General features: G+C 43.0%; 1 protein-coding gene across 1 annotated transcript in view; it reads left to right on the top strand.

Annotated features, from left to right (window-relative positions):
* ROBO2 (roundabout guidance receptor 2) overlaps positions 1-26823 on the top strand; it is an 884946-nt gene that overhangs the window by 787045 nt on the left and 71078 nt on the right. The window contains 1 exon segment of the mRNA XM_033941714.1: positions 6697-6868. Coding sequence (XP_033797605.1) covers positions 6697-6868 — 172 coding nt within the window.

Below are 26823 nucleotides of genomic sequence, written 5' to 3'. Positions count from 1 at the left end.
CTACCACATGGCACCGTAATCTGAGGTTCGAAGAGGTGTCTACAGATTTTACCTTTAACGTGATTTAAACACATGGGGCTCCTTTTACAAAATATATAAAAATATATAGGAGAAATAATTTTTAATAATAAATTCACCAATGTTGTATAATGTCAAATAAAGTGAATTCAATAATATATAGTCTAATCAAAATTAATAAAAATAAACAATAAAATATTATTTAGAGTGCTCAGTGTGATATCTTATTCAAAACCAACAGGTTTGTAGAATAAAGATGTATAGCTTCTACATCATTGCACTCACCTGCCTACCAACCTTATTGACACTTATTGAAACTGAACTGACCTAATCAACTAGTAATAGCAAAACAATGATTGAAAAATGTATAAAGTACTTAGCTGGATTCAGATGATACCGATTTTCAAATAAGAGGTATAAAATCCAGGATCAATTGACATATCTTCACAAGATGAAAAAGAAAATACGCAAGTTCTTAAATGTTGCAGGTGCTGACAAACTCGCAATGAGTTACTCCATGGTTGATTAGCTGATTTTGAAGTAGTAGCAAAATATATGTGAATCACCAAAAACAAGAAAAAACTGCTGAACTTAAACAAAAAATATCCAATTGTCCAAAACTCCTCAACGTGAAATGAATAAAAATCCAATATTTCCTCAACACCGATCGTGTTTCACCATGCTAGGGCCTTAACATGTGGAATAGCGTGCGCTAAATTGCCGTGCGCTAGCCGCTACCGCCTCCTTTTGAGCAGGCGATAGATTTTTAGCTAGTGCACGCTAATCCGATGCATGCGTTAAAAACGCTAGCGCACCTTTGTAAAAGGCGCTGTGATTTATACTGCGATAGATGCTGTTTTCATTGATACGGGATTGAATTTTCATCAACAGTAGCCAATTGGGTAAAAGACTGGCCTACATTTAAGGCATCTGTTCGGGAGTGTAGACATGATTCTGAATAAGACACCGAGGCTTGACTGATAGGCAATTGATGGCCGTTGATATTGGCATCCTATACAGAATCAGGCCCTTAATGCTATGGGCAACAGTTGGGATCTTGCATGCCCTTATACAAAAAATGATGGTATAAAAGAAAGATATAAAATACTGTCATGGATAAGGAAAAATCATGATATAAGAAATTTTCAAGAAAAACAAAGAGATGATAAAATTATAAATTAACAAAATATAAACTAGAAATTATTGTCTTTTAAAATACAAAAAATATGTCTTTAAAACTTTTTAAAAAGAGAAGTAAAAAGGAATTTTGTCTAAGCTGAGGTGGAATTGTGTTCCAGATTTTTGTTTATTGATAGGAAAATGAATGTTCTAACAATGATTTAGATCAATTGTTTTTTAACAGAAGGGCAACCTAATTTTAAAGTTAGTCTTTTTCTGCCACCATCTACCACGTTACTCTGTTTGAACGTTGAGTTATTTGTGCTGAATATTTATATCTTGTCTTTGTGACACCAGAAATCATCAATTTCTTATCAAACAAGAATGACAGAAACAGGTGGCACCTTATAGACTAACCAATTTACTGAGGCATGAGCTTTCAAGGACTAGAGCTCACTTTATCAGACCTCAATAAATTGGTTAGTCTGTAAGGTGCCACCAGCCTCCTTCATTTCTGTTGTGCCAGACTAACTTAGCTACCCCTCTGAAAGGTTTTATCAGACAAATACCTTTTCCCGCAGCTGCAAGAATCTAATTGTCTGTTATGAAGACAAAATTGTGGTTTTTGTCTGTGCTTCCAAGACACAAAGGTTTTCTCTGATGCACATAAATTATACTGTGGTCTGTACACAGAATAAGTTCACTCTGTTCTTTTTTTGCTGGTCAATACAATATCAAGCATTATTAACCCCATTGTAAATATTGACTTCAGCTTCACCTCAGCTAGTAGTTACTGCTGGGTCAATTAAATTTGATATACCACAAGTCAATATTTACTTATTGTAGAATATAAGTTATACAGAGAAAGATATGGTCCATGTCTATACTTGTTCTAATAAACAGCACAGATGTCTTGAATTGTTGAAAAACAAGCTTGGAAAGGAGGATCTCAAGTGTTGGTTGAGATGTATAGGCATTAAAAAGAAATGTCATGAAATAACATTCTATAATCTAGCATTTCCATTGACTAGGTTTGGCTGTGAAAAGAATAGTCTGGACTCAATCTGCCTGGTTTTGAGCATAGGTATTATTATGTGTTGCCCATATCTACCTCACTTCCCCATTCACCACACCTGGTTTGAACTTCAACAGTTCACTTTAGCTGCCTGTGCTCAGGTTGATCTTGTGCAAGTTTTGTTAAAGGACATGATCAACTAAAAGGGAGCATTTACAATGCCGTGATTTTCCAACATTCAATTTTGAATTGACTAGACAATTCTGGGTCAAATTTGAGCCCACTGTGGTTAGTGATTTTGGAAATCCCAATGCTGCATTTGATTTAGGATCCAGTATTCAACACTGGGCCACATCTGAAGGAATACCAGGGCTTTGGTAGGTTCTAAAAGGTATCTCAGTACTGTGGAATCAGTCCCTGTATCTGGATAACTACTGTATCCAGACAGTTTAGGCCAGCTTTTTATCCTGTCTCACTTGCCAAGATATTTGTCTAGGCACCAGCACTGAATCTCAATGGTGCGCAAATAACATCTAGAAAGAACAGGACTCTGCTTTCAGACCAACCAGGTGCTAACCAGATAGTACCCACACAACTGGAAGTCCCAAAATTACAAAGACCACTTTATATATAGTTTGAGAATCAAAGCCTTTGTCAGGGTATTTAACAGTGTTGACGTATGATAAAGAAGTGAAGACGTCTGAAGATGCAAGAATGAAGTTTTGGAGTGTCGATTTGATGTTGGAGATAAGTGTTACAGCATTTTGAATTTGTGTTCCTGCCTTTTGAGTACAGTCCTTTTCTGTGGCTGGAAGGTGGATCTAAGTAGAGTTTTATTTTTATTTTTTTTCTGACGAATGATAGTGTTTTTGACCCTGCCTTTGAGTTACTGAAGTAAAAGGAGGAAGCTGATGTGGCTGATGTCTTTTTTTCTCCACTCTCTGAGAGGTCAGCGGCTTCAGCCCCATAAGGGCTTTTATTCTCAAACTATATATAAAGTGGTCTTTCCTAACCAAATACAAATAGTTTCCATGCTAGTCTACTCTGTGTAATATTCAGTGGCACACTCTGAGTAAATGCATTAAGTAGGCAGGAGTCTCTCCTATCTGGTTAAATAGCCCTGAATATTGATCACTCCTTTCCTTCTGGCTTTCCTTTATCTTATTGTTCTCCATCCAGGCTTGCTTTGTAGACACATATCTTCTCTCTTGTCCTCCTTGTAATCCCTGCTTCCTGTCATTTGACTATCTGTTGCCCTGTTGTAGTTATTGCTGTTGCCAGTCCTTACACTTAGAGTGAACTGCTTTGCTGTAATGTTTCAAGAGGCATATCTCACATTTCTGAATAAACTGCACTAAATTCATAATTTCCATGCAATGTACCAGGTGATTAAGGTCTTATTGAAGAAACACCCTGGAAAATAAAACAACATGAACCTGCTGGGGATAAAAAAAAGACCTGTATAATTTGATTGGAGTGTTAACCATTTAGATTTAGCCCTGTTCTGCATTTATATGCATACAGACATCAAGACTTTGTGAGTGGTGGTGGCAGAAACGAGTAACTGGCACATTTATATGAAGGGCAGTGTTGCTTTTTTTATGTTATACATGTGTGGACCAGTTGCTGTAAGTAGGAAGAAGCAGATAAGATTTTAAAAAAGATGTATAGTACATGTAATATACTGTGTATTCTAATAACATAGAGGGAGTATTTATTTCTGCAAATATACAAATCCTTTATCCGCCAGTATCTTGTGCTTCTTTCCCAACCTTAGAAACATGATGGCAGATAAAGGCCAAATTGCCCTTCCAGTCTGCCCATCTGCAGCATCCACTATCTCCTCTTCTCCCTATTGGCTAAGGCTCTTAACATTTGCATCTCCTCTTCCTATAGGCTAAGGCTCTTTGCACCTGCATTGTGAGGTCATAGAGCTGCCCATCCACAGTAACCATTATCTCTTTCTCTCTCTGAGAGATCCCACATGCCTATCCCACCCCTTCTTGAATTCAGACACAGTCTCTGTCTCCACCACCTCTTCTGGGAGACTGTTCCATGCATCTACCACCCTTTCTGTAAAAAAGTATTTCCTTAGATTACTCCGGAACCCATTACCTCTTAACTTCATCTATCAATTCAATGCCAAGGGCAAGTACAAGGAAGTTGTTGATGTTGTCTAGCAATTTGGTGCTGGATATAAATTGCTCGGCTGAAACAAATTTTCAGTGTACAAGCCATTACAAAACAGGCAGAATTCCAATTCAGATTTCAAAAGTATTACTTTCAAATTTTACAATGATAAAATCCCTCATAGCAAGACATTCGACAAAAGAGCAGGAGCTGAAGTTGAAAAGCGCAAATGCTTTGATGATCATTTTGTATCTCAATAAAAAGTTTTGAATCCCTGTTTACTGTACTGCTTTAAGATTTTGTGGTTACCATGGATTAATTGTCCAAATTAACCCCCTCCCCCTGCTAAAAAAGTGCTATTGTTTTGTAAAAAAGGGGTGGGGGGTAAGTGTTGGAGCATTCCCAGTATTTTTAGGAAGGATGTTGTACAGTTATCATTGAGAAAAAGTTGCTTCTACATGTTATCCTTTAATGTAGCTTAGTAAAAAAGAGCTTTAACCCTTTATTTGGCATTGTTGCTCAGAAGCACCATGTGTTTCTATGGCTCTTATGGGAGATCTGCATCTCCAAATGTCTGTTACCTTGGCACAGTTGCTCTCGTTCAACATCAAGTTACGTAAAGCAGCCGTTTCACCATCTGCCAATTAAAGGGTTAAACATGTTAACTAAAATACGGTAAGTTTCTGCATTTACCGCACTTAAACAACAAAAGCAAGCCCATCATGAGTACAAAGGCAGCACGCTAACTATTAGGGATGGGCCCAGCATGTCTCCTGCAGTCAACACGCCTGGGCTAGATTCTATAAATGGTACCGGGAAAAATCCACACTCAGTGCTATTCAATTAAGAGAGCTCTGGGGCAAGTACTTTGTACTGAATAGCGCTTAGCGCAGATTTCCATGCCCAACATTGAGTGTGAGGACTTATGCCTCCTGAAACCCGGTGTAAATCCTGGCACAGAAGTTGGGTGTGGATCTCCATTATTCTATAATACTGTACTAGGGTTCCCATATTTTTGGTTGTAAAATCCTGGACACATTGCCATGCCCCGTTCTACCCCCAGTCCCACCTTGTTTTGCCTCAGCCATACCTCACTCCACCTCTCCGTCTCCAGACTTTCCCCCAGAAACTTCATTTCTGACCTCCAGGCCACGTCTGAGAGCCTCTTAGCATGTGTGGATGTGTGTGACATCATCCATGCATACCCAGAGGCCCTCCAGACGTGGCCAGAGCTTTCCAAAACCCGGACAAACTGCTGGGTTTTGGAAAGTCTGGACAGTCCTCTAAAAAGATGACATGTTCAGGTTTTTCCGGATGTCTGGTAACGCTATACTGTACCTAAATCTTGTGAATGTCTTGGCTTGCACATACCTCGCCCATGGCTATACGCTGTTTTGAGTGGCATGCATGGAAACACACATGCAAATTATAATTAGTGTCAATTTAGTGCTTTGTTAACGCCAATAATTAAATCATTGGAGCTCATTATTTTGCATACAGATCTGGTATCTCCACCCAATTTGGGGCAACCTGTATAGAATCTGGGGGATATACGTTAAGAATAATGGCATTCATGTGTGTTTGTTTGTGCATAATTGCCAAAAATTCTACCTATGTGCTGTTCTGTAAAATCCATATTTGTAAAGGGGCCTGCACATAGGCAGAGCTTGAGCAGAGCATAGACAAGGCCTTATAGAATACTGTAAGTTATGAATGCATCTTTGGCAGTTAAGCACTAACACACCAGCTCTGTAGCTTGCTTGTGCCTATTAAGTGTCGTTAGGCTAGTCTTCTATAAAGGAAATTAGGTGCCTACATTCCTTTATAAAATAGGCTCCTATCAGGTGTCTTGCTATAAATTTGCCCTCTCTGAGGGTAATTCTATAACTGGGAGCCTATCCTTATTGAGGGGCTCCAGCTGACATAAGTGTGTGAGCCAATGTTTTGGAGATACATGCGTGACTTATAGTATTCTATAAATTATAGATATAATTTTGTGACCTACCCACACCCCACTCAGACGCCACACTCTCAAACTATATGTAATCAATGATTCAGGCATATGCTTAGAATGGCAAGTAGGCAGGTATATATGTACCTAAGTGCATATATTATGACGGTATTCTAACAGTGCCTAAATATAGGTGTCTTCTTTATAAAATTGCCCCATTACTGAGGGATTTTTTAAGCATTAGCTGTTTTTAGCACACAGGAGCTATTACCAAGGGCCTGCGCTAACAGCAATGCCAAATCTTATGCTGACTGGTTATGACACTTATTAAACAGGTCCTTTAGTTTGTTAAAGCTGGTGAATTTTTGGATGAAAGAATCTTCAAGTGTATAGTCATATATTACCCAGAAAAATGCATAAATATAGAAAGTTACATACATTTACCACAATATTATTTGTCTAGATCTGGTGCCTAGCCAACGAAACACGATTTCATATCAACAAAACTGTAGATGCAGCAATTCGCTCGGTTGTGATAGGAGGCCTCTACCCTGGCATTCAATATCGTGTGGAAGTTGCGGCCAGCACTAGTGCAGGAGTTGGCATCAAGAGTGAACCACAGCCTATCCTTATTGGTAAAGCATTCCTACTCTTTGTCATAAACTAATTCATGTTTTTGCATATATTTTCTTTTGATAACTATATATTTTGAAATTCTCTTTTATTGATCAGGTATTGCAAGTATCAGTCTTTTACTGCTATAAATCAAACATCATATTACCTATTGTCAGTAGAATAAATTACTGTAATACAAAGTGGAAGATACTAAAAGTATCAACATTTTAAAAAGTCTAATTTTATGCTTTTATATCTCTCTAAACCCCCATAGCCCCACCCTGTAGAATTGTTATATATTTCTTTCTTTATTTATTTTTTAATTTAATTTAATTTTTTTAAATTTGACTCGCATGAAATTGGGTTAAATGTTTAGAGTTAGTTCATAACTGTAGACCATTTAGAAAATAAGCTCATAAAACCATCCACCAATAACTTGCTGTACAATCAATAATGCAAAATTTGTTTTCTGGGTCTAATGTGTTCAATATTCAGGGAAATAATTGTTTCTTTTTATTTTATTGCTAATACTACTCATATAGGCTTACATTGTCATGGATCTAGGTGAATACAGACCTATTTTATTCCTGCTATTGACATGCCTTTACATGTCAGCTTATATTAATTGGTTCTTTAAAAATTTGAAGCTCACCATTTCTCAATTCTGTCATGAAAACAAAGCATACATTCTGTCATCCTAAACCATTTCAAATTTCAGGTTCCCTTTTAATCACGCTGAACAGGAAGGGGCAGTCTGTATAGAGAAATCGGGCGTGATCACATCTTTGACCTCTGAATTTGATTTATGATATATGTTCAGAAATGTTGCAGTCCTACTCTTAAGAGATTCTGTTACAACGTTAGGATTGAACTTATTTCCCAAGTATTAAAAATATAGTTTTATGATAGACTATGATTATTCATTTGACCTGGGCTCTATATTTTGAGTACAGAAATTTATAATGGACCTGATATTCAAAATGTTTTAAATGGCCAGGAGAGTTACCTGGCCGTTTAAATCGCCTATCCAGGGCTAGCTGATTATTTTCAGTGGCATCCAAGCTGAAACAACAATTTGTGGAATGTTCTGGGGCAGAAATGACACTTAAGCCTCCTTTTACGAAACTGTGATAGCAGTTTCTAGCGTGGGGAGCTGCGCTGAATGGCCCACACTGCTCCCAATGCTCTAACGGATGTAGCGGTATATAAGAAATAAATTACATTACATTACATTGAGTTCTTATGAGCGTCAGGAGCAGTGCGGGCCATTCAGTGCGGCTCCCCGCACTAGAAACTGCTATCGCAGTTTCGTAAAAAAGAGGGGGTTAGCCAGTTAAGTTCCGATATTCAACACTAGACCAGCTAAGATAACTGCATAAAAGTCAATCCTATCTTTACGTGGTCCTTTAAAGCCAGTTTAGTGCTGAATATCACCTTTAACTGGCTGTTTTTGCTGGCTCCATATATACAGAAATTCAGTGCATGAGTTCAGATATGGGTATAACACTAGTGGTGATCAGTAAAATTCTGATCACTACTGGTTTCTAGAGCAGTGCAACTCCTCCAGAGCTTGGGCTAGATAGTCAATTTCAAGAAGAGTCATCTGGAACCAACTCATTGCCTAGAGTACTTGGGAGTCTTGTTTGACATGACCTTGGGTAAAGTGTTTCTTCCAAAGCCATGCAGATTTCAGAACTACTCCAGAAGCTGGCTCCCAGGGTGTGGCATTATCTGCAGGTCCTGGGGTCAATGGTGGTGACCATAGAGATGGTTCCTTTGGCCAGAGTGCACATGAGTAAAGAGCAGCCTGTAGCTGTTAGCTGAGGTCATTTGCCTTTTCCAGAGGACATGCCTCTTCATATCGTCTCCTGGGAGATATTAATGACTGATGCTAGCCTTTTCGTGGGGGGGGGGGGGGTATCACTGCAACAGACACCATGTCCAGGGGTGTTGGACTCTGGCTCAATAGAAGTGGTCCATAAATCACCTGGAACTCAGAGCCATTCATCCAGCACTTTAGGCACTGGAGGGCAAGACATTCAGAGTCTTCTCGGACAATACAACAGCAGAAATATATGTCAACAGGCAATGAAGCACCAGCAGCACCTCGTTGCGCCTAGAAGCTCAACTTCTCAGTGGACAGAGGATCACTTGCAGGCTCTCTCGGCTGTGCACATGGCAGGAGTGAAAAATGTGCAGGCCAAATTGCTCAATTGGCAGACCCTTGACCCAGGGCAATGGCCTCTATCTCCACAGGCATTTGACTCCATAGTTCAGCGGTGGGAGCCTCCACAGATGGATCTGATGGCTTCGGTGGTGAAGGGGGGGGTTGGATGTGTTGGGCTAAATGTGGCTGTAGAATTTGCTCTTGTATATATTTCCCCCATGGCCCATGCTCGGTCGAGTCATTTGCAGGATTGTGATCCATTCTAGCTTGGTTGCCTTAGTGGTGCCCAATTGGCCTCGCAGACCTTGATATGCAGAGTTAGCTTGTCTCCAGAGGGACTAAGGCCTCAGACTTCCAGTCCAAACAGATCTTCTTACTCAGGAACCTGTTCCTATCGAGAATACTGTACATAACACTTTGTGCTTAAGGTATGACTATTGATTGGAGATGATGCGGTATGATGTGGAGATGATGCGGTATATAAACCCAAGATTTAGTTTAGTTTAGTTTTAGTTATTAAAACATAGTTGTTACCACATTGCTCAGAGCTGAGAAGCTGGCCACGGTAGAAGCCCTTTCTATGGAAGTTCTTTCAGCGTTGGTGCGCGGTGAAGGATATAGAGCCCTGGCGAGCTCCGATTTTAGTAGTACTGGACTTTTTGCAGGAGGGACTGCAGAAGGGGCTGTAGGTTGGTTCTCTGAAAGTGCAGGTAGAAAGCTTTTCATGTTTCCAAGCATGGGGGGAAAGAGGCTCTATGGTCTTTCACCCAGATGTCGCCAGGTTCATTAAAGGGACTCTGCAGTTGAGCTTTCCGGTGCGTTCCCCTTTCCTTTCCTGGGACTTTAACATTGTGTTGCAGGGTCTCAGTACTGCTCTGTATGAGCCCTTACAGGAGGATTCCCTTTTGGGTCTTGCAGTCAAGACAATGTTCCTGGTGCCAGCTACATCAGCGAGACAGGTTTCCAAGTTACAAGCTCTTTTCTGCAGGGAGCTGTTTCTTAGGTTCTCGGAAGCAGGGCTCTCCTTATGCACGGTTCCGTCCTTTTTGCTGAAAGTTGTCTCGTTCTTCCATCTCAGTTAGGAAGTCTGCCCGCTTTCTGCCCTACGGGGTCTAAGAAAAAGGATAACGCATTGCATTTGCTGAATATCAAGTGCTTCTTTGCTACCTTGAAGTTACAAATGATTTTCAGCTTTCGGATTACCTTTTTGTACTGACCAGTCATACCAAGAAAGGGAGGCCAGTAGAGCCTCAATTTCCAGATGGATTAAAAAGGCCATTTCCTCTGTGTAAGTGGATTGTGGTAAACAGCCACTGATTGTGTTGAAAGCAATCTCCAATAGAGGAGTTGCTGCCTCTTGAGAGGAGATTGGAACTATCTCACCTGAGGAGATTTGTAGAGTAACCACATGGTCTACCCTTCATACTTTTACCAGGTTCTATAGGGTGGATGTAGCAGCCAGGAAATACTGTTTCACTCTGATTGATGCATAAATGTCAAGTTCAATAAAAGCAAAACAGCAGAGGCTCTGCAATACATCCAAATTGAAGGAAAAAGCCTCAGACAAGGGCTCTCCCACCTCCACTGAAAAAGTGGTATAGTTTCAGGTGGTTGAGCGATCACCTCATCGGCAAAAAAACTTCATTAGAATTAAGATTGAAAAAGACTGTGCTGTGTTGTTGAGGACATAAAACAAGATGGATGAAATAATATCAACTTATCCTTCAGCTGATCGGTACAACGACGGTGGCCAGCGTTTCACAAATCTGCTGCCTCAGGGTGTGACACGACCGATCAGACTTCATAAACGGGACACTAAACGCATCTCCTGCAGCCAGGAAATACAGAACTTTCAGGTCCTCTGTTTTGAAGGCAGGCTCAGTGGGCCCACACTAGTCTCTGGGGACTGCTTTGGTACATCCCTAGTATTTAGGACCACTAGACACATTGCACTAGAAAAAAAGATTAGGTTCTTTCCTCATCATCTTCTTTCTTGTAGATGTGTCTAGTGATCCTGAAGCCTGCCTTCTGCCTTAGGATGTCTGGATTTGAAGAATTTTCTGTCTCTCGCCTGTTAGTACCTAAGGCAGGTTATTAAAAGAGCCCTTAATGAGGGAATGGCCATAGTTTCATGACTGGCAATGGTGTAGAGTTCTATTTTAGAAATTCTGGTTCATTGGAACACAGAGTTTCTATAATTTTATGATGGGTAAAAATTGTAATTTGGATAGAACCATCTAGTGTTTAGGAACTGCTAGGAGTACGGATCAAACTGCTTCTCTCTGACACATTTTACTTTCTTGCTTGTGTTAATGAGCTTTAATGACAATACTCCTGCAAGGCTCAAAATAATGAAATAATTTCTGATGAAAACATGAATGTAGAATTTGTTTTTCTTGCTCCGTGAATTCAAATGCGCCAAAAAGCTTACAAAAAAAGGAGTTCAACCAATACATAAGACCTTTCATTTTCAGAATCCTACTTTTTACCCTTGATAATCCAAAAAAACGAAGCAGTACTTCCTCCCTTGCTCTTCCTTTGGAAAAACTATTAATCATTCACCCTGGATGGGAGAGTTCCTGGAGCATGAAGACAGAGAGAAGCATAGCAAGAACAACAGAAAAGTCATTTGCCCCCTTAGAGACAAGTTTCCTTTTCAGAACGATTACAATGGAGCTGGCATTTCATTGGTTTTTTTTTAATGATTTCAATAGCTTTGTTTCTGTTACCTTTCACTTTATAGCTGTTAGCATTTGAATGAAAAGTGAGTCCCAAAGACAGTGCTTTGCATTTCTTTCAGATGGATTTTCACTGACTCTGCCTGTCTGAATCAGGTTAGAGGTAGTTGTCACAATCAGAGGCTCTGTCTAAAAGCAATCTGGAGTTTGGTTAGGTATTTACAGGCAATCCCCAAGTTAAAGACTTAAGTACGGCTTAAAGTTAGACATGTAACTACGGACTTAAGCTAGTAGTCTCTAATGTTAATTGCATGTGTAATTTTGTCAATACCATATTCAAGTTTGTTGCTCCTAACTTTGGGCGACCTGTAGAGAATTATCTCTTTAGTGTACTTTTTATTAACATAGGCAGCTATAAAATATACTCTGGGTATATTTATCCAGTACATCTCTCCTTAAGGGAAGATGTCACACAGCCTTTCACTTCATGACTCACATATCGAGAGTAATTTTATAAAGTATTTGGGGGCATTTCTGTAACTTGGTGCTCAATTGCCATGCAGCAAGATCCAGTTCTAAATGGCTATTATATTTTATTCTAGAATACTAGCATAAACCAACTTTGTACGCCTAACCTTTAGGGACCCACAGTTACACCTGCCATAGACTAGCGTAATTGCAGTCACGTAAATGTGGCAAAGTCACACATAATTAAAAGTGTTCTGTAAGTTGTGTGTCAAAGTAACAATTTTGCCCATTCAGCCACCCATGTGAACACCCCTTGCATTTACGTATGTGCTAAGCCACTTACATGTATCCTTACAAAATAGAGCTCACTTTGCTGCCACCTACAGGTGGAAGTGTACATTTGCACAGAAAGTTCTGGTATTCTGTACTCATACATCTGAATGGCCCATAAATATGGGCACCCAGTAATAAAACTGTCCTTTTTCTGCATATACATCATGTTTTACATGCATAACAAAAACTCATATAAAAAAAGAACACTTTTCCAAAACTCAGTCTCTCAGCAGCAGTTTTGAGAAAAATAGGCATCAACTTTTGGACTGAATGAGTTTTGCATACAATATTCAACATAAACCCATGGATTCTATATATGGCACCCCAAATCAGGTGCCAATATTTGAACACCGATACAAGCTGTGTGCCCAATTAAATTGACTAGTGAACCAATTAATGACAATAATTTGACATTAAGTATGTGGCATAGTGGTTAAAGCTACAGCCTCAGCACCCTTAGGTTGTGGAGTCAAACCCACACTGCTCCTTGTGACCCTGGGCAAGTCATTTCATCACCCGCATGCCCCAGGTATATTAGATAGATTATGAGCCCGCCAGAACGGACAGAGAAAAATGCTTGAGTATATGAAAATTCATGTAAACCATTCTGAGCTCCCTTGGGAGAACAGTATAGAAAATTGAATAAATAAATAATTGGAACCAGTGTGAATTTTCACACACATCTTGCTATGCACTATTTTATAGTAAAGTGTGCTCAAATCTCAGAGAATAACCCAAAAGGGGGCATGGCCATGGGGGGTGGGGGGTGCATGAATGGGTCAGGGGCATTCCTAAAATTTGCTTGCAGTATTATGGAATACTGGGATATATGTCCAAATTGGGTGCCAGGAATTATATCTGATGTCAACAAGTGTAAGCCCTGGCACCCATTATAGATAGTGGGCCCATTGGGACAGCCAGAGAAAAAAAATACTTGAATATCTGCATGTAAACCATTCTGAGCTCCCCTGGGAGAACAGTATAGAAAATTGAATGAATAAATAAATAATAGAACAGCACTGATCGCTGATTTTTTTTTTTTTCGGTGCTGATTTACTGTATCTAGTCCAAATTCATTAAAATATTATGGACTTAGAGAGTTTGGGAACAGGAATAAGTTACAGTAAATGAATTTTGCCATGATGATCAAAATTAATTACGTAGCTCAAAACTAACCAAAAATGAGTCGTGTTTTCGAAAGGCACTCTTAAATTAAGTGGGTAAATAAGCTGAAAAGAGCATGCGCACATTTTCACACAGTCTGTGCAGATGTTTCTGGAAGCATAGTTTTTAAGTGCAGAAGAACAAGCCACGTTTGTTATCTAGTATCTGCCTTTAAAACATGCACGGGCTTCTATCTGCTTGCATAACAAGACAAAGCCAGCACTTTAATGTAAAAGAGAGACAAGAAATTCTCCTGCAAAACCTTCTATGCTACCCTGAACTAGGGTTACCAGATTTTATGAAGTAAAAACACGAACACGTGGCCTCGCTCCCAGCAACGTCCAGTTTTGCCCTAGCCCCAACCTGTCCCGCTCCAGCCCCATCCCATTCTGACCCAACCCCTCCCCCCACACAAAGCTCCTCTTAAGCTTGCATCTGTGTCTGGGAAGGCCTCTGAGCATGCGCAAATGCGACACAACGGTGTCACATACATGCACGCGTGCATATGATGTCATCAAGTCACAGACGTGCATGCTTGGAGACCCTCCCACACAGAGCCCTGAGCCGAAAACCCAGACAAACTCTTTACAGGTTAGAAAGCTGCCTGGACAGTCATCTAAAAAGGACGTGTCCGGGTAAATTTGGATGTCTACTAACATTACCCTGGACCTCACAGAAAAATTCTCACATTTTGTACGCTTTAAAAGTGGTCAGTCATATTTATTTTATCAAAATCTTTTTTTTTCCACTTTCTTCTCCTCCCGTAATGAGGACTAGAATTTTTTTTGTTTGTTTGTTTCTGAATATTATAAAAAAAAATAAAAGTGGGCAGTGTATTTTCTGCGTACCATGGAACACCTAAATTACCTCATTAGAATACATTTTAATACAATTTGTGGCTGTGTCTTTCCCACAACTTAACCCTCACACACAAGGGAAACAGAATGAGCTTTGTATACCACCTTTTTGTGGTTACATATATATATGCACTTATGTGGCTACATATATACAGGTATTTATTTTGTACCCAGGGCAATGAAGGATTAAGTGACTTGCCCAGGGTCACAAGGAGCAGCACCGGGATTCAATCCCACAATCTCAGGGTGCTGAGGCAGTAGCTGTATCACAAGGCCATTCCTCACCTCCACAAGTCCTCTCTGCATTCCTCGGCACATACAACCAATGTTCAGCTCTTGGTAACCCTTTGGCTAAACCCATGATTGCTTTCTGCATCAGCCTCTTATTTTATTAAATACACCCATGTATGGAAATAAGAGGGTAAATCAAAAAGAAAAGGCAAAATACATTTATCGGCTTTAATAGAAGTAATTGTGAACAAGTGAACATATCACTTTTCCACATAGTACCCATGCAAGACGACACATTTGTTGTATTGTTCAACTAGCTTCTGCAGCTTTTCACAGGTTTAACTCCCTCTGCCCAAAGTGCACTATTGCACATTGTTCTTCAGTAGTGCACTCTTGCAATGGAGAGTCCATGTTTCCGACCTCGTGGCTGCCACATGACTAAAGGCAGAGTGCTTCACTGTGCGTGGAAGAACTATGTAAAAAGCAACTCCATTTTGTCAACTCCATTCTGGTTATCGTGTAATTTAGCAATTACCTTTAATTTTTGATCCGCCCTCGTATTTGCTCCAGCTTAAGAGCAGGTATAAATTTTTACTAGAGCAGGGGTAGGCAATTCCTATCCTCGAGAGCCATAGGCAGGTCATGTTTTCAGGATGTCCACAATAAACATGTATGAGATAGATTTGCATCTCAAGGAGGCAGTGCATGCAAATCCATCTCGTGCATATTCATTGTGGATATCCTGAAAACCTGACCTGGCTTCGGCTCTCGAGGACCGGCATTGCCTACCCCTGTACTAGAGCATTGGTGCTCTCCTGTGGTTAGTTCTGGGAAGCTCTGTTAAAGGACGCAAGTGACTATACCAACTCTAAAAAGTAGGCATGCTTTGGAAATTGGCCACATAATGTTCAAGGTGTGTAAGGCAAAACACTATCAACGATGCTTTGAGTCTTCACAACAAATGGTGAAGGAGCAGCTACCAAGAAACACTTTTAAAACTAGTGCTATCACTAATTTACACTTCCTAATATACTTAAAACTTCAGAAGTATGCAATAATAGAAAACACTTGAAATTAGGATGATCAAACACTTTGAAACTAGCTCAGAAGAATTCAGCAGTGACATTAGCTTTCTCACCCATCATAAAGTGGACCGAACAATAATTACATAGACCCGGATTACTCTGTGTAATTAAACCCATTGTAGCTGCATGGTTTCTTCACTGAACTGATGGAGAGAGAATAATTCTCCAAAGCTTGTCACTTTTCCTTGATGTAACTTATCGGCGTCACCTAGGACTTGCTTATTTTTCCATTTTGAAATGGACTAATACAGCAACTGCAGTTCTTTATCAGTCAATGCTCAGCCAGCGGCAGTTAGAGGGGTTTTAAATGCTGATTGCCGCCTACCAAATTAGTTCTGGATATTCAGTGCCAACTCCTGTCTGGATACTAGAATGGAATATGCGGGTGTTTGGTGGTGTACTATTACTGCTATGATTTATTTCTAGAGTGCTACCAGACGTACGCAGTGAGATAAGAGAGGAGAGATACTGAGGGGCTGCAGCATGAACACACTTGTAGGTTAGTAATAGGAGTTTGAACTGTATATGGAAACAGATAGGGAGCCAGTGAAATGATTTGAGGAGAGGAGTAAAGTGAGTGTAGTGAGGTTGGAAGAAGATAAGTCGTGCATCTGAGTTTTGTACCGTTTGCAGCGGGGAGGAAGGGGGGTACATCTGAGTTTTGTACCGCTTGCAGCGGGGAAAGGGGAGTTCAGCAGGAGACATGTTAGAAGTAAATTGCAGTACTCTATGCGTGAGGTTACGAGAGTGTGGACAAGGTGCTCAGAGAGGAAGGGGCAAAATTTTGGCGATGTAGAGCTAGAAGTAAGCGACTAGAAGTCTTTATTCATCTGGACTCAACATGGCCAGTGTTTCGGCCTTTTGAGTCTACAATATTAGTCCAAATGACTTCTACTTGATGGAATACACCCTGGTTGATAACATCTCTTCTTCACGACTTTTGTGTTTGACTTTGCTCGTCGTGGAGGTATCCTTCTGGCTTTCTTTGACGGTAGAGATAGAAGTGACAGACTTTAGTTGTCTTTTGGATGTGCGTAAAAAATGAGAGGTCAGATAACTGTCCTCCAGCTGCATTGCTACCACTAGGGGGTGGAATATTTTCAGTCGCTAAGGACAGGTATGTTCCCTGGAGTCCTGCAGAACTTGCCTGTCCCTCACAATTGAAAAATGTGACAGTAAAACAGCACCCTCTATTGGTGAGACTGTGGGTGGAGGACTCCTGCTCAGCTTAGAGGGAACAGTGCGTGGGCACTCGTAAGGACTGTCCAGCATGTGTCTGGATACCTTCTGAATCCTCCCCGGCTCCATCTTTGGATGCTTCAGTGCTAACCTGATGATGCTGCTGTGATCTTCCCGGCTGTTCAGCAGTGTCCGGGTAAGTGCTGCTGAAAATTAACCTTTTAATATTTTACACAAATTTTTCTCCAGATGAAGAAAAAGTACTTTTTATAAAATGTATCAAGCATTACAATACATTTTTATTTTGAAAATGATCTCCGTCCCTACTTCAGGGTGCAATCTAAATCGAACGCCACACTAAATCGCCTCTAACATTTCTCTATGTAGAGCAGGGGTGTTCAACCTGCTGCCCAGTGAAGTATTTTGTGCGGCCCCGGTCGAGGATGATGCAGTGTTTTCCTCTGCTGCCCCCGGATGTTTACCGTCTTGCCGGCTCCCTCCTCTGTCTTGCTGCAGCGTTTGCACGTTTGTGCAGCCCCAGAAACATTTTTTTCGACCAGTGCGGCCCAGGGAAGCCAAAAGGATGGACACCCCTGATGTAGAGTTTTCCACCACCATAGAGCAGTGTTTCTCAGCTCGGTCCTGGAGTACCCCCAGACAGGTTTTCAGGATATCCACACTGAATTTGCATAAACTTGATTTGCACACACTGCCTCCATCATATGCAAATGTATTTCATGCATATTCATTGTGGATATCTTGAAAACCTAACTGGCAAGGGGGTACTCTAGGATCGAGGACCAAAGAAGCATAAATTATATGTCAAACTAAGGAGCCCTTTTGTGTATCAGAATCTGGGTTTAGCCTGTCTTAGCAGTTTCCCACGCACTAAGCCAAGATTCGGTGTGGCACAATTTTGGACTTTTTTGATTAATAATTTTTTCAGGTTGTGCGCTAGTGTTCACATTAGCACGTGTTATCCGTATAAAGTTAACACAGGATCACTTACTGCCTAAGTAGGAGATGTTAAGCGCTCCTTTGTTTTACTTGGTGCTAGCCAGTTGATGCTTATTAAAGCTCCCAGACCTATGATACACCCCCTCCAAAAATATTTTAAAAAATAGCTATTTGCAAGTTGGCACTTGCAAACAGGGCAAACTACTGCACAATGCAGTAGCCAGTTTTTCACCAACTAAGAGCTCCTTTTACTAAGGTGCGCTAGCGGTTTTAGCGCATGGACAAAATTACCGCATGCTACACCACACGGTACGCTTCTAGAATAACGCCAGCTCAAGGCTAAGGTCTAGCGCACGTGGCAATTTAGCATGCGCTAAGGCCCTAACTTACCTTAGTAAAAGAAGCCCTAAGTGTACACTAGGGTTTGACACCCTTTAAGGGAAAAAGGCCTGTACATATTTGAAAATAATTTAGGAACTATGCACACTAGCCAATAAAATTACACTTTTGCTCTAAATGGATATATTACTGTATATGGATATATCTGAGAGAGCAGCTAAATCTTCTGAAACAGCACACACTACATTCCATCATGTAGTTAAAAAAAAAAAAAGTAAATATTTAACTTATTCTAGTTTGAATTAAAACCAGATTGAGTGATATTCATGAGGGCCCTGTGGAAATGAGAAGGAAGGTAAAGAGTAGGATTAGGGTATCTGTTGATAATATAGCTATTATTCCTTAATCAGTTGACCTGCTCAGACTACATTTTGTGGCTGACGTGCTAATATGAGGAACAGCTGCAAACTTTCACACTAATAGGTGCAATCGAATCTGATGGGTCTAATTAATTTTTGGGGCCAACAAATTAGTTGTGTTCTTCATTTTTCTCCAAAGGGAGGAAGACATTATATTTCATTATATTTTTTGTCTGTAAAAACAATGGAGCGTTACTGGCCACACACATTTCTCATTTTGTGCTTTAATTAGTCGAACTGACAGCATTGTTACAATAACACCTGCACTCGAAGAGAGGCTAATTCAATGATGCCTTGAACGACAAGGTGTGCGTTTGTACATATGCGTGTGTGTGAAATAGATAGATAATTTATAGGGTCAATTTTGAATTGAATGCCTGAGGAATAATTTGCAACACGAAATTATTCCCTGCAGCACTGTATATGTGGCATGTGTTACTGAATATGCAAATGTAACTGTAGAGATAACTATACATAGACACACTGAACATCAGGACTTCTACGTATAAGATGCAAGAAGTATCTAAATTTGATGCTATACACATAAGGGATTGGGACTTGTATACAGCCATTTTTTTTATTTGTTCTGTTTTATATCCTGTTTCCCCCAAAGAGCTCAGAACAGGTTAAACATATATAATATACAGGTCCATTAATCATAATTTGACACATATTCGGAATCTAATACCAATATACATAGTATCAGGTTATAATTTGCCATAGTTCCAGTGGGTTCTTCAATACAAGTTTTATCCTACTTGACACATACAAGGGTTCTAATACCAATATACATAATATGCAGTTTACAGAATAAATTTAACATAGTTACAGTGCAAGATATACATTAATATTTATTTGTTAACTATTTGCCTTAGATAGGGGAGTTTATTGCTTTTCTAATGTTGAGTCCTTTAAGGGATCCGATCTGTGGGGGCAGTTGATTCCAGTGGCTTGGTATGAAGCGGGAGTAGGAACATCATTTGGCGGTTTGCAGTTGAAGGGCACGACCAGGGGGCGTTTTGAGGTGTATTTCATCCTGGGAGCAGAGGGACCTATTTGACACGTACGGAGGAAGCTTAGTCATCATGCAGCCCGGCGCCATGTCGTATAAGGTTTTGAACGCTAGCAACAGGTCCTTGAAGACACAACGTTTGTCTACGGGTAGCCAGTGAGCCAACGATAGAGCCTGGTGAGGCAGGATCGCTGGCACGGATGTTTTTTAGAAGTCTGATTGTCGCATTCACACTGAAGATGTCGTTTGTTCTTCGCCATGAGACCATTCAATAGGGCGTTGCAGTAGTCCATGCAGGAGAGGACTAAGGCATAGAGTAGTTATACAACCACACTCAAAGCAGTTTACATACAGGTATTTCAAGCATTTTCCCTATCTATCCCAGTGGGCTCACAATCTATCTAATGTACCTGAAGCAGTGGAGAATTAAGTGACTTGCCCAGGGTCACAGGGAGCAGCACAGGGTTTGAACCACAACCTCAGGGTGCTGGAATCCATGGATCCTGAATGATGGTGCCTAGATTTGCATGCCCAAATTTGGAAGCATATTCATGATGCATATGCAAATTGAGTAATGAGCCTTTAATTACAAATACTAGCCATTATATCCCTGACTGCTTATAGTTAGGCATGACTATGTACGCCAGCCATGGAACTAGTGTGAGTGTCTGCACCTAAAGTTAGACACGTAAATGTGGGATTATGCTATAACAGCAGTTGTGCTTATAACTTCAGTTATAGAATTCAGACTCAGCCCACATCACCGCAGCACCTAACATAGGCAACCTTTTGAGAATTAGCCCCATATATGGCTGATTACATAAGTACCGTATTTTCGCGGATATAACGCGCGCGTTATACGTGATTTTACGTACCGCGCATACCCCTCGCGCGTTATATGCCTGAGCGCGGTATACAAAAGTTTTTAAACATAGTTCCCACCCCGCCCGACGCCCGATTCACCCCCCCAGCAGGACCGCTCGCACCCCCACCCCGAACGACCGCTCGCACGCGCTCCCACCCGCACCCGCATCCACGATCGGAGCAAGAGGGAGCCCAAGCCCTCTTGCCCGGCCGACTCCCCGACGTCCGATACATCCCCCCCCCGGCAGGACCACTCGCACCCTCACCCCGAAGGACCGCCGACTCCCCAACAATATCGGGCCAGGAGGGAGCCCAAACCCTCCTGGCCACGGCGACCCCCTAACCCCACCCCGCACTACATTACGGGCAGGAGGGATCCCAGGCCCTCCTGCCCTCGACGCAAACCCCCTCCCCCCAACGACCGCCCCCCCCCCAAGAACCTCCGCCCGTCCCCCAGCCGACCCGCGACCCCCCTGGCCGACCCCCACGACACCCCCACCCGCCTTCCCCGTACTTTGTGTAGTTGGGCCAGAAGGGAGCCCAAACCCTCCTGGCCACGGCGACCCCCTAACCCCACCCCGCACTACATTACGGGCAGGAGGGATCCCAGGCCCTCCTGCCCTCGACGCAAACCCCCCTCCCTCCAACGACCGCCCCCCCCCCCAAGAACCTCCGACCGACCCGCGACCCCCCTGGCCGACCCCCCCACCCCCCTTCCCCGTACCTTTGGAAGTTGGCCGGACAGACGGGAGCCAAACCCGCCTGTCCGGCAGGCAGCCAACGAAGGAATGAGGCCGGATTGGCCCATCCGTCCTAAAGCTCCGCCTACTGGTGGGGCCTAAGGCGCGTGGGCCAATCAGAATAGGCCCTGGACCCTTAGGTCCCACCTGGGGGCGCGGCCTGAGACACATGGTCGGGTTTGGCCCATGTGCCTCAGGCCGCGCCCCCAGGTGGGACCTAAGGCTCCAGGGCCTATTCTGATTGGCCCACGCGCCTTAGGCCCCACCAGTAGGCGGAGCTTTAGGACGGATGGGCCAATCCGGCCTCATTCCTTCGTTGGCTGCCTGCCGGACAGGCGGGTTTGGCTCCCGTCTGTCCGGCCAACTTCCAAAGGTACGGGGAAGGGGGGTGGGGGGGTCGGCCAGGGGGGTCGCGGGTCGGTCGGAGGTTCTTGGGGGGGGCGGTCGTTGGAGGGAGGGGGGTTTGCGTCGAGGGCAGGAGGGCCTGGGATCCCTCCTGCCCGTAATGTAGTGCGGGGTGGGGTTAGGGGGTCGCCGTGGCCAGGAGGGTTTGGGCTCCCTTCTGGCCCAACTACACAAAGTACGGGGAAGGCGGGTGGGGGTGTCGTGGGGGTCGGCCAGGGGGGTCGCGGGTCGGCTGGGGGACGGGCGGAGGTTCTTGGGGGGGGGCGGTCGTTGGGGGGAGGGGGTTTGCGTCGAGGGCAGGAGGGCCTGGGATCCCTCCTGCCCGTAATGTAGTGCGGGGTGGGGTTAGGGGGTCGCCGTGGCCAGGAGGATTTGGGCTCCCTCCTGGCCCAATATTGTCGGGGAGTCGGCGGTCCTTCGGGGTGGGGGTGCGAGTGGTCCTGCCGAGGGGGGAGAAGAATCGGACGTCGAGGGGGGGCATCAGGCTTTCAGGATGGGGACAGGACTTCAAGGGGGGACAGGCAGACCTTCAAGGGGGGACAGGCAGACCTTCAAGGGGGGACAGGACTTCAAGGGGGACAGGCACGGAGAGGCGGGGCAGTGCACCGAAAGTCAGGGCGGGTGAACGGTGAGTCGGGGCAACCAGAGGAGAGTCGGGGCAGTGCACCGAAAGTCAGGGTGAGTCGGGGCAACCAGAGGAGAGTCGGGGCAGTGCACCGAAAGTCAGGGTGAGTCGGGGCAACCAGATGAGAGTCGGGGAGGGCGAAAGGAGAATCGGGGTGGCCAGAGGAGAGTCGGGGAGAGCGAAAGGAGAGTCGGGGTGGCCAGAGGAGAGTCGGGCAGCATGCGCGTTATATGCCTGAGCGCGGTATAGAAAAGTTTTTGTACATATCATCGTGATTTCTGCGCGCTATACCCCTGTGCGCGTTTTACAATGGTGCGCGTTATATCCGCGAAAATACGGTAGATCTCCTGTTATAAATTTACAACTAGCAGAAAGGTACATGCATTGACACAATGATGCATACTTCACAAGCAGGCATGTCCAGGGTCAGTTAGTCAAATACACAATTCATATACATCAGGGGTGTCAAAGTCCCTCCTTGAGGGTCGCAATTCAGTCGGGTTTTCAGGATTCCCCAAATGAATATGCATGAGATCTATTTGCATGCACTGCTTTCATTGTATGCTAATAGATCTCATGCATATTCATTGGGGAAATTCTGCAAACCTGACTGGCTTGCAGCCCTCGAGGAGGGACTTTGACACCCTTGATATACAGGCTAGTTAATCTAGGTATAAATTTCTATGCCTAGTATGTTATAAACCAGGGGTGCCCACACTTTTTGGGCTTGCGAGCTACTTTTAAAATGACTAAGTCAAAATGATCTACCAACAATAAAATTTAAAAAAAAAACACAAAGCACACTACGCTGAGAAAATGTTAATTATCATTCCTATTCCAGGGTTTTTTCAAAGAGGTCAAAGCAGATGACTCTATGCACTGTCACCTCAGTAACAACCATACAAAAATAGACAAATATACCCCCTCCCTTTTTACTAAATCACAATAGCAGTTTTTAGTGCAGGGAGCTGCGCTGAATGCCCAGTGCTGCTCTCGACGCTCATAGGCTCCCTGCGCTAAAAAACGCTATTGTGGTTTAGTAAATGGGGGGCCATAGTGTAAAATATAGACAGCAGATGTAAGTTCAGACACATTTTGATCACTAAATTGAAAATAAAATCATTTTTCCTACCTTTGTTGTCTGGTGATTTCATGAGTCTCTGGTTGCACTTTCTTCTTCAATCTTTCTTCCCTTCTTTCAGCCTGTATGTTTCCTCTCCTCCAAACCTCATTCCGTCCCCCAACTTTTTCTTCCTCTCTCCCTGCCCTTTCTTTCTCCCTGCCTCCCTTTCTTTTTCTCTCTCTTCATGCTCCCTTTCTTTTTTTCTGTTTCCCTTCTTTCTCCCTGCCTGCCCCCTTTCTTTCTTTCTCCTTGCCCTCCACCAAGCCACTGCGGCCACCATCAGGGAACAGGCCCCCAAGCCGCCACCGCCGCCCCAAGCTCTCCCTGCTTCCCTGCGTCGGGCCGACTAGCATTCCTCTCTCCGACATCAATTCTGCCATCGGAGAGGAAGTTCCGGCCCAGCCAGGCAGCGATTGGCTGGCCCGAACTTCCTCTCCAACGGTAGAATTGATGTCGGGGAGAGGAAGGCTGATCAGCCTGGTAGGTCGCCAAGGCAAAGTGAGTCGATCACGGAGCCCATCCCGGGCTCCGTGATCGACTCACTTTGCCTTGGCGACCTACCAGTCGATCGCGATCGACCTATTAGGCACCCCTGTTATAAACGATATATATGTGTAAAAAAAATTCAGACAAAGTGAAGAACCAATATTCATTTACAAAGACACATTCACAAAGGCAATGCAACAAAGGAACATCACTAAGCATGAGTTAGGAACAGACCCACATGAGAGGAAAAAGCCGAGCTTCACTAAGATAAGTCAGAGTTAATTTTACTCGTATCACTTTTTTGACTCACAGTTTCATTGCATCGCACAAAGTTTTGAGAGACCTGCAGGAGTTCTTTTGTGCCTAAGAGGTTCCCTGCCTCAACACCTTAAGCCATTGCTGTGGTGGTGGGAGGGTTTTTCTGAGGCGTTTTCCTCCCAAGTGGGTCTGTTCCTAACCCATGCTTGTTGCACTGCCTATGTGAATGTGTTTTTGTAAAATAAACAATATATATAACAGCTATATTATGGGCCTTGTTGATGTTGTACTTGAAGTAATATAAAAATAAAAATGAAACAGCTGTAAGATGCGCTGCAACAATGTTGTCACCCGCTAGCGACCCCAAACCCCCTGGCCTGGGAGGGGCCTTAGGCATCTAAGCCAATCGGGGCCTTAGATCCTTCCCCATGCATCACATGATGCACCGAAGAGGGAAGGAGGAGGGACCATGCTTCCCTCCTCCTTCCAGCATTAAAAGATACTGGGGAGGGGAGTTTAGAGGAGCATCCGGTGGCAGGAGGAGGTGGGCATCCCTCCTGCCCTTTTGTTGGGAGGGGAGGAGGGTAGAGGATGGTTCAGGGGGTCCTCTGTTGGCAGGAGGGAGTGGTCTTCCCTCCTGCCAATTTTCTTTCACGCAGGGGGAGGGGGTGGCACGGCAGGAGGAAGTGGGCATTCCTCCTGCCATTTTCATTGCCATGGAGGGGTGTTTCGCGGTGCCGGTTGTCATCAGTGGGTAGGAGGTTGCTTTTTTTCTTTTATTTTCTAATGGAGCAGATATTATGCATGTGTAACATGCACAGCATCTATGCCCATAAAAAAAAAGTTAGGCAGGTAAGCGACTGGTCTTGATCAGTCGCTTTTTTGGATCACTAAAAGCGATCACTTGTTTTAGTGCAACTGGAAGCCGTGTTAGAGCATCTGTCGCTCTACTAGTTTACTTGGCTTTTTAATTTTAATTAGCTTATTTGCTTGGTCAGATCGTGGAATCAGCGATAATGCAGAAAACCATGCAATTGTTGCTAAATCTGTTAAAACCGGTTTAGTGATGATTGCTAGTTTTAGTGCATCTGGGCCCAGGTGTCTGAGTTAGGTGCCAGTAAATTAGGACCAATAAAACCTGGCCTAATGTACCGAAACCTACCTCAACTGACTAATATAGTTATGTAGAATGTGCTAACTGGTTAGCACTTCCATGCCCACTCATTGCACATTATACACACCCTTGCAAAAATATTTATTAAAAACCAGTAATGTACAGGTTAGCACATGCTAGTAGGCAAAAAGCACAAAAAAAAAAATTATCACATTTCTATGGTAGCCTGTTTGTGTGCATTGATCATGTGTTAAGACCACGTGTGTGGGTCCTCGGGAGTAAAATAAGCTTCCGGGATATTTACAACAGCAATCAAGTTTGAATAGTTTTAAGAAAATGTTAAAGAAACACCCCTTCTGTAAGATGAAATATAGTACTTGATTTTTAGGTCTTTGATGCAAGGCGCTGGTAGTTTCTTTGTAATTTTAGGAGGCTTTACATTATCACTATTATGTTTTATTCATGTTCGATTTGTTATACTGTATGTGATTCTGTTTGGGTATGTGCTCTATTGTGACTCGCCTTGGGAAAGATGGGGTATAAATAAATAAATACAAACAAATAATGAAAGGGCTCCTTATGTAACAAAAAATAAACAAAAAGCTAAGAAATGTTGGTTGCTGTGGAAACTTGATGAACTTCAGAATTTATAATGTCCATTTACTGAACATATGGATGTGGCAATATATCTCTCCAATAAAAGGGTGTCCAGTCAAAAGCACGCGTGGACAAACCCGCCCAGACAATCGCACACAAGATGTCAGTTTACTGGATTTCAACAGGCCCGCAGTATCCCAGACTTCAAGAACAAATGGGATACCTATGTGGGATCACTGCGGGAGTCATACCAATAAATAGAGTCGCTAGGATATAGACTTAATAGAGCAGGTCAGTAGAGTTAAGGGGGCCAGTGGACTTAATAGGGGGTCAATGGTATGGGCAGACTTGATGGGCTGTAGCCTTATCTGCCGTCATCTTTCTATGTTTCTATTTTAAAGCGCTCCGAGGGGAGGTGTGTGTGGGGGAACCCCCCACTTTACTTAGAAATGTTGGTGCTCCCGTTGCCGCTTCCGTTGGGAGATGGGGGGAGGAAGCCACCCCTCCCCCCATTACAGAGGAAACAGTAATTTTTCCCTAAAAAACAGGGAAAAAGGGAGCGCCAACATTTCTAACTAAAGTGTGTGGGGGGTTTTCCCCTCCCCCACACCCCCTCGCAGCACTTTAAAATACTGTTGAAATCCTGCATGCAATTGTCTGGGCGGGTTTGTCCACGCGCAATTGTCTTATGCCTTTATGTCTATGAGCCAAAAAAAAAGGGAGTGAGGATTTTAGTCATTTGTTGTATTATTTGCTTAGCATCTGCTCAAATGGCAAGTGTTGCTGCCTTCTAATAAAAGTATTCTGTCCCAGATGATGGTGTGGTATACAGTATATTCTTTGACGTAAACTTAAAAGGTGTGAGTTTCAAAAA

The sequence above is a fragment of the Geotrypetes seraphini genome, chromosome 4 (assembly GCF_902459505.1).
Source record: "Geotrypetes seraphini chromosome 4, aGeoSer1.1, whole genome shotgun sequence".
Taxonomy (NCBI): Eukaryota; Metazoa; Chordata; class Amphibia; order Gymnophiona; family Dermophiidae; genus Geotrypetes; species Geotrypetes seraphini.
This window is presented reverse-complemented; position numbering and strand designations above follow the sequence as displayed.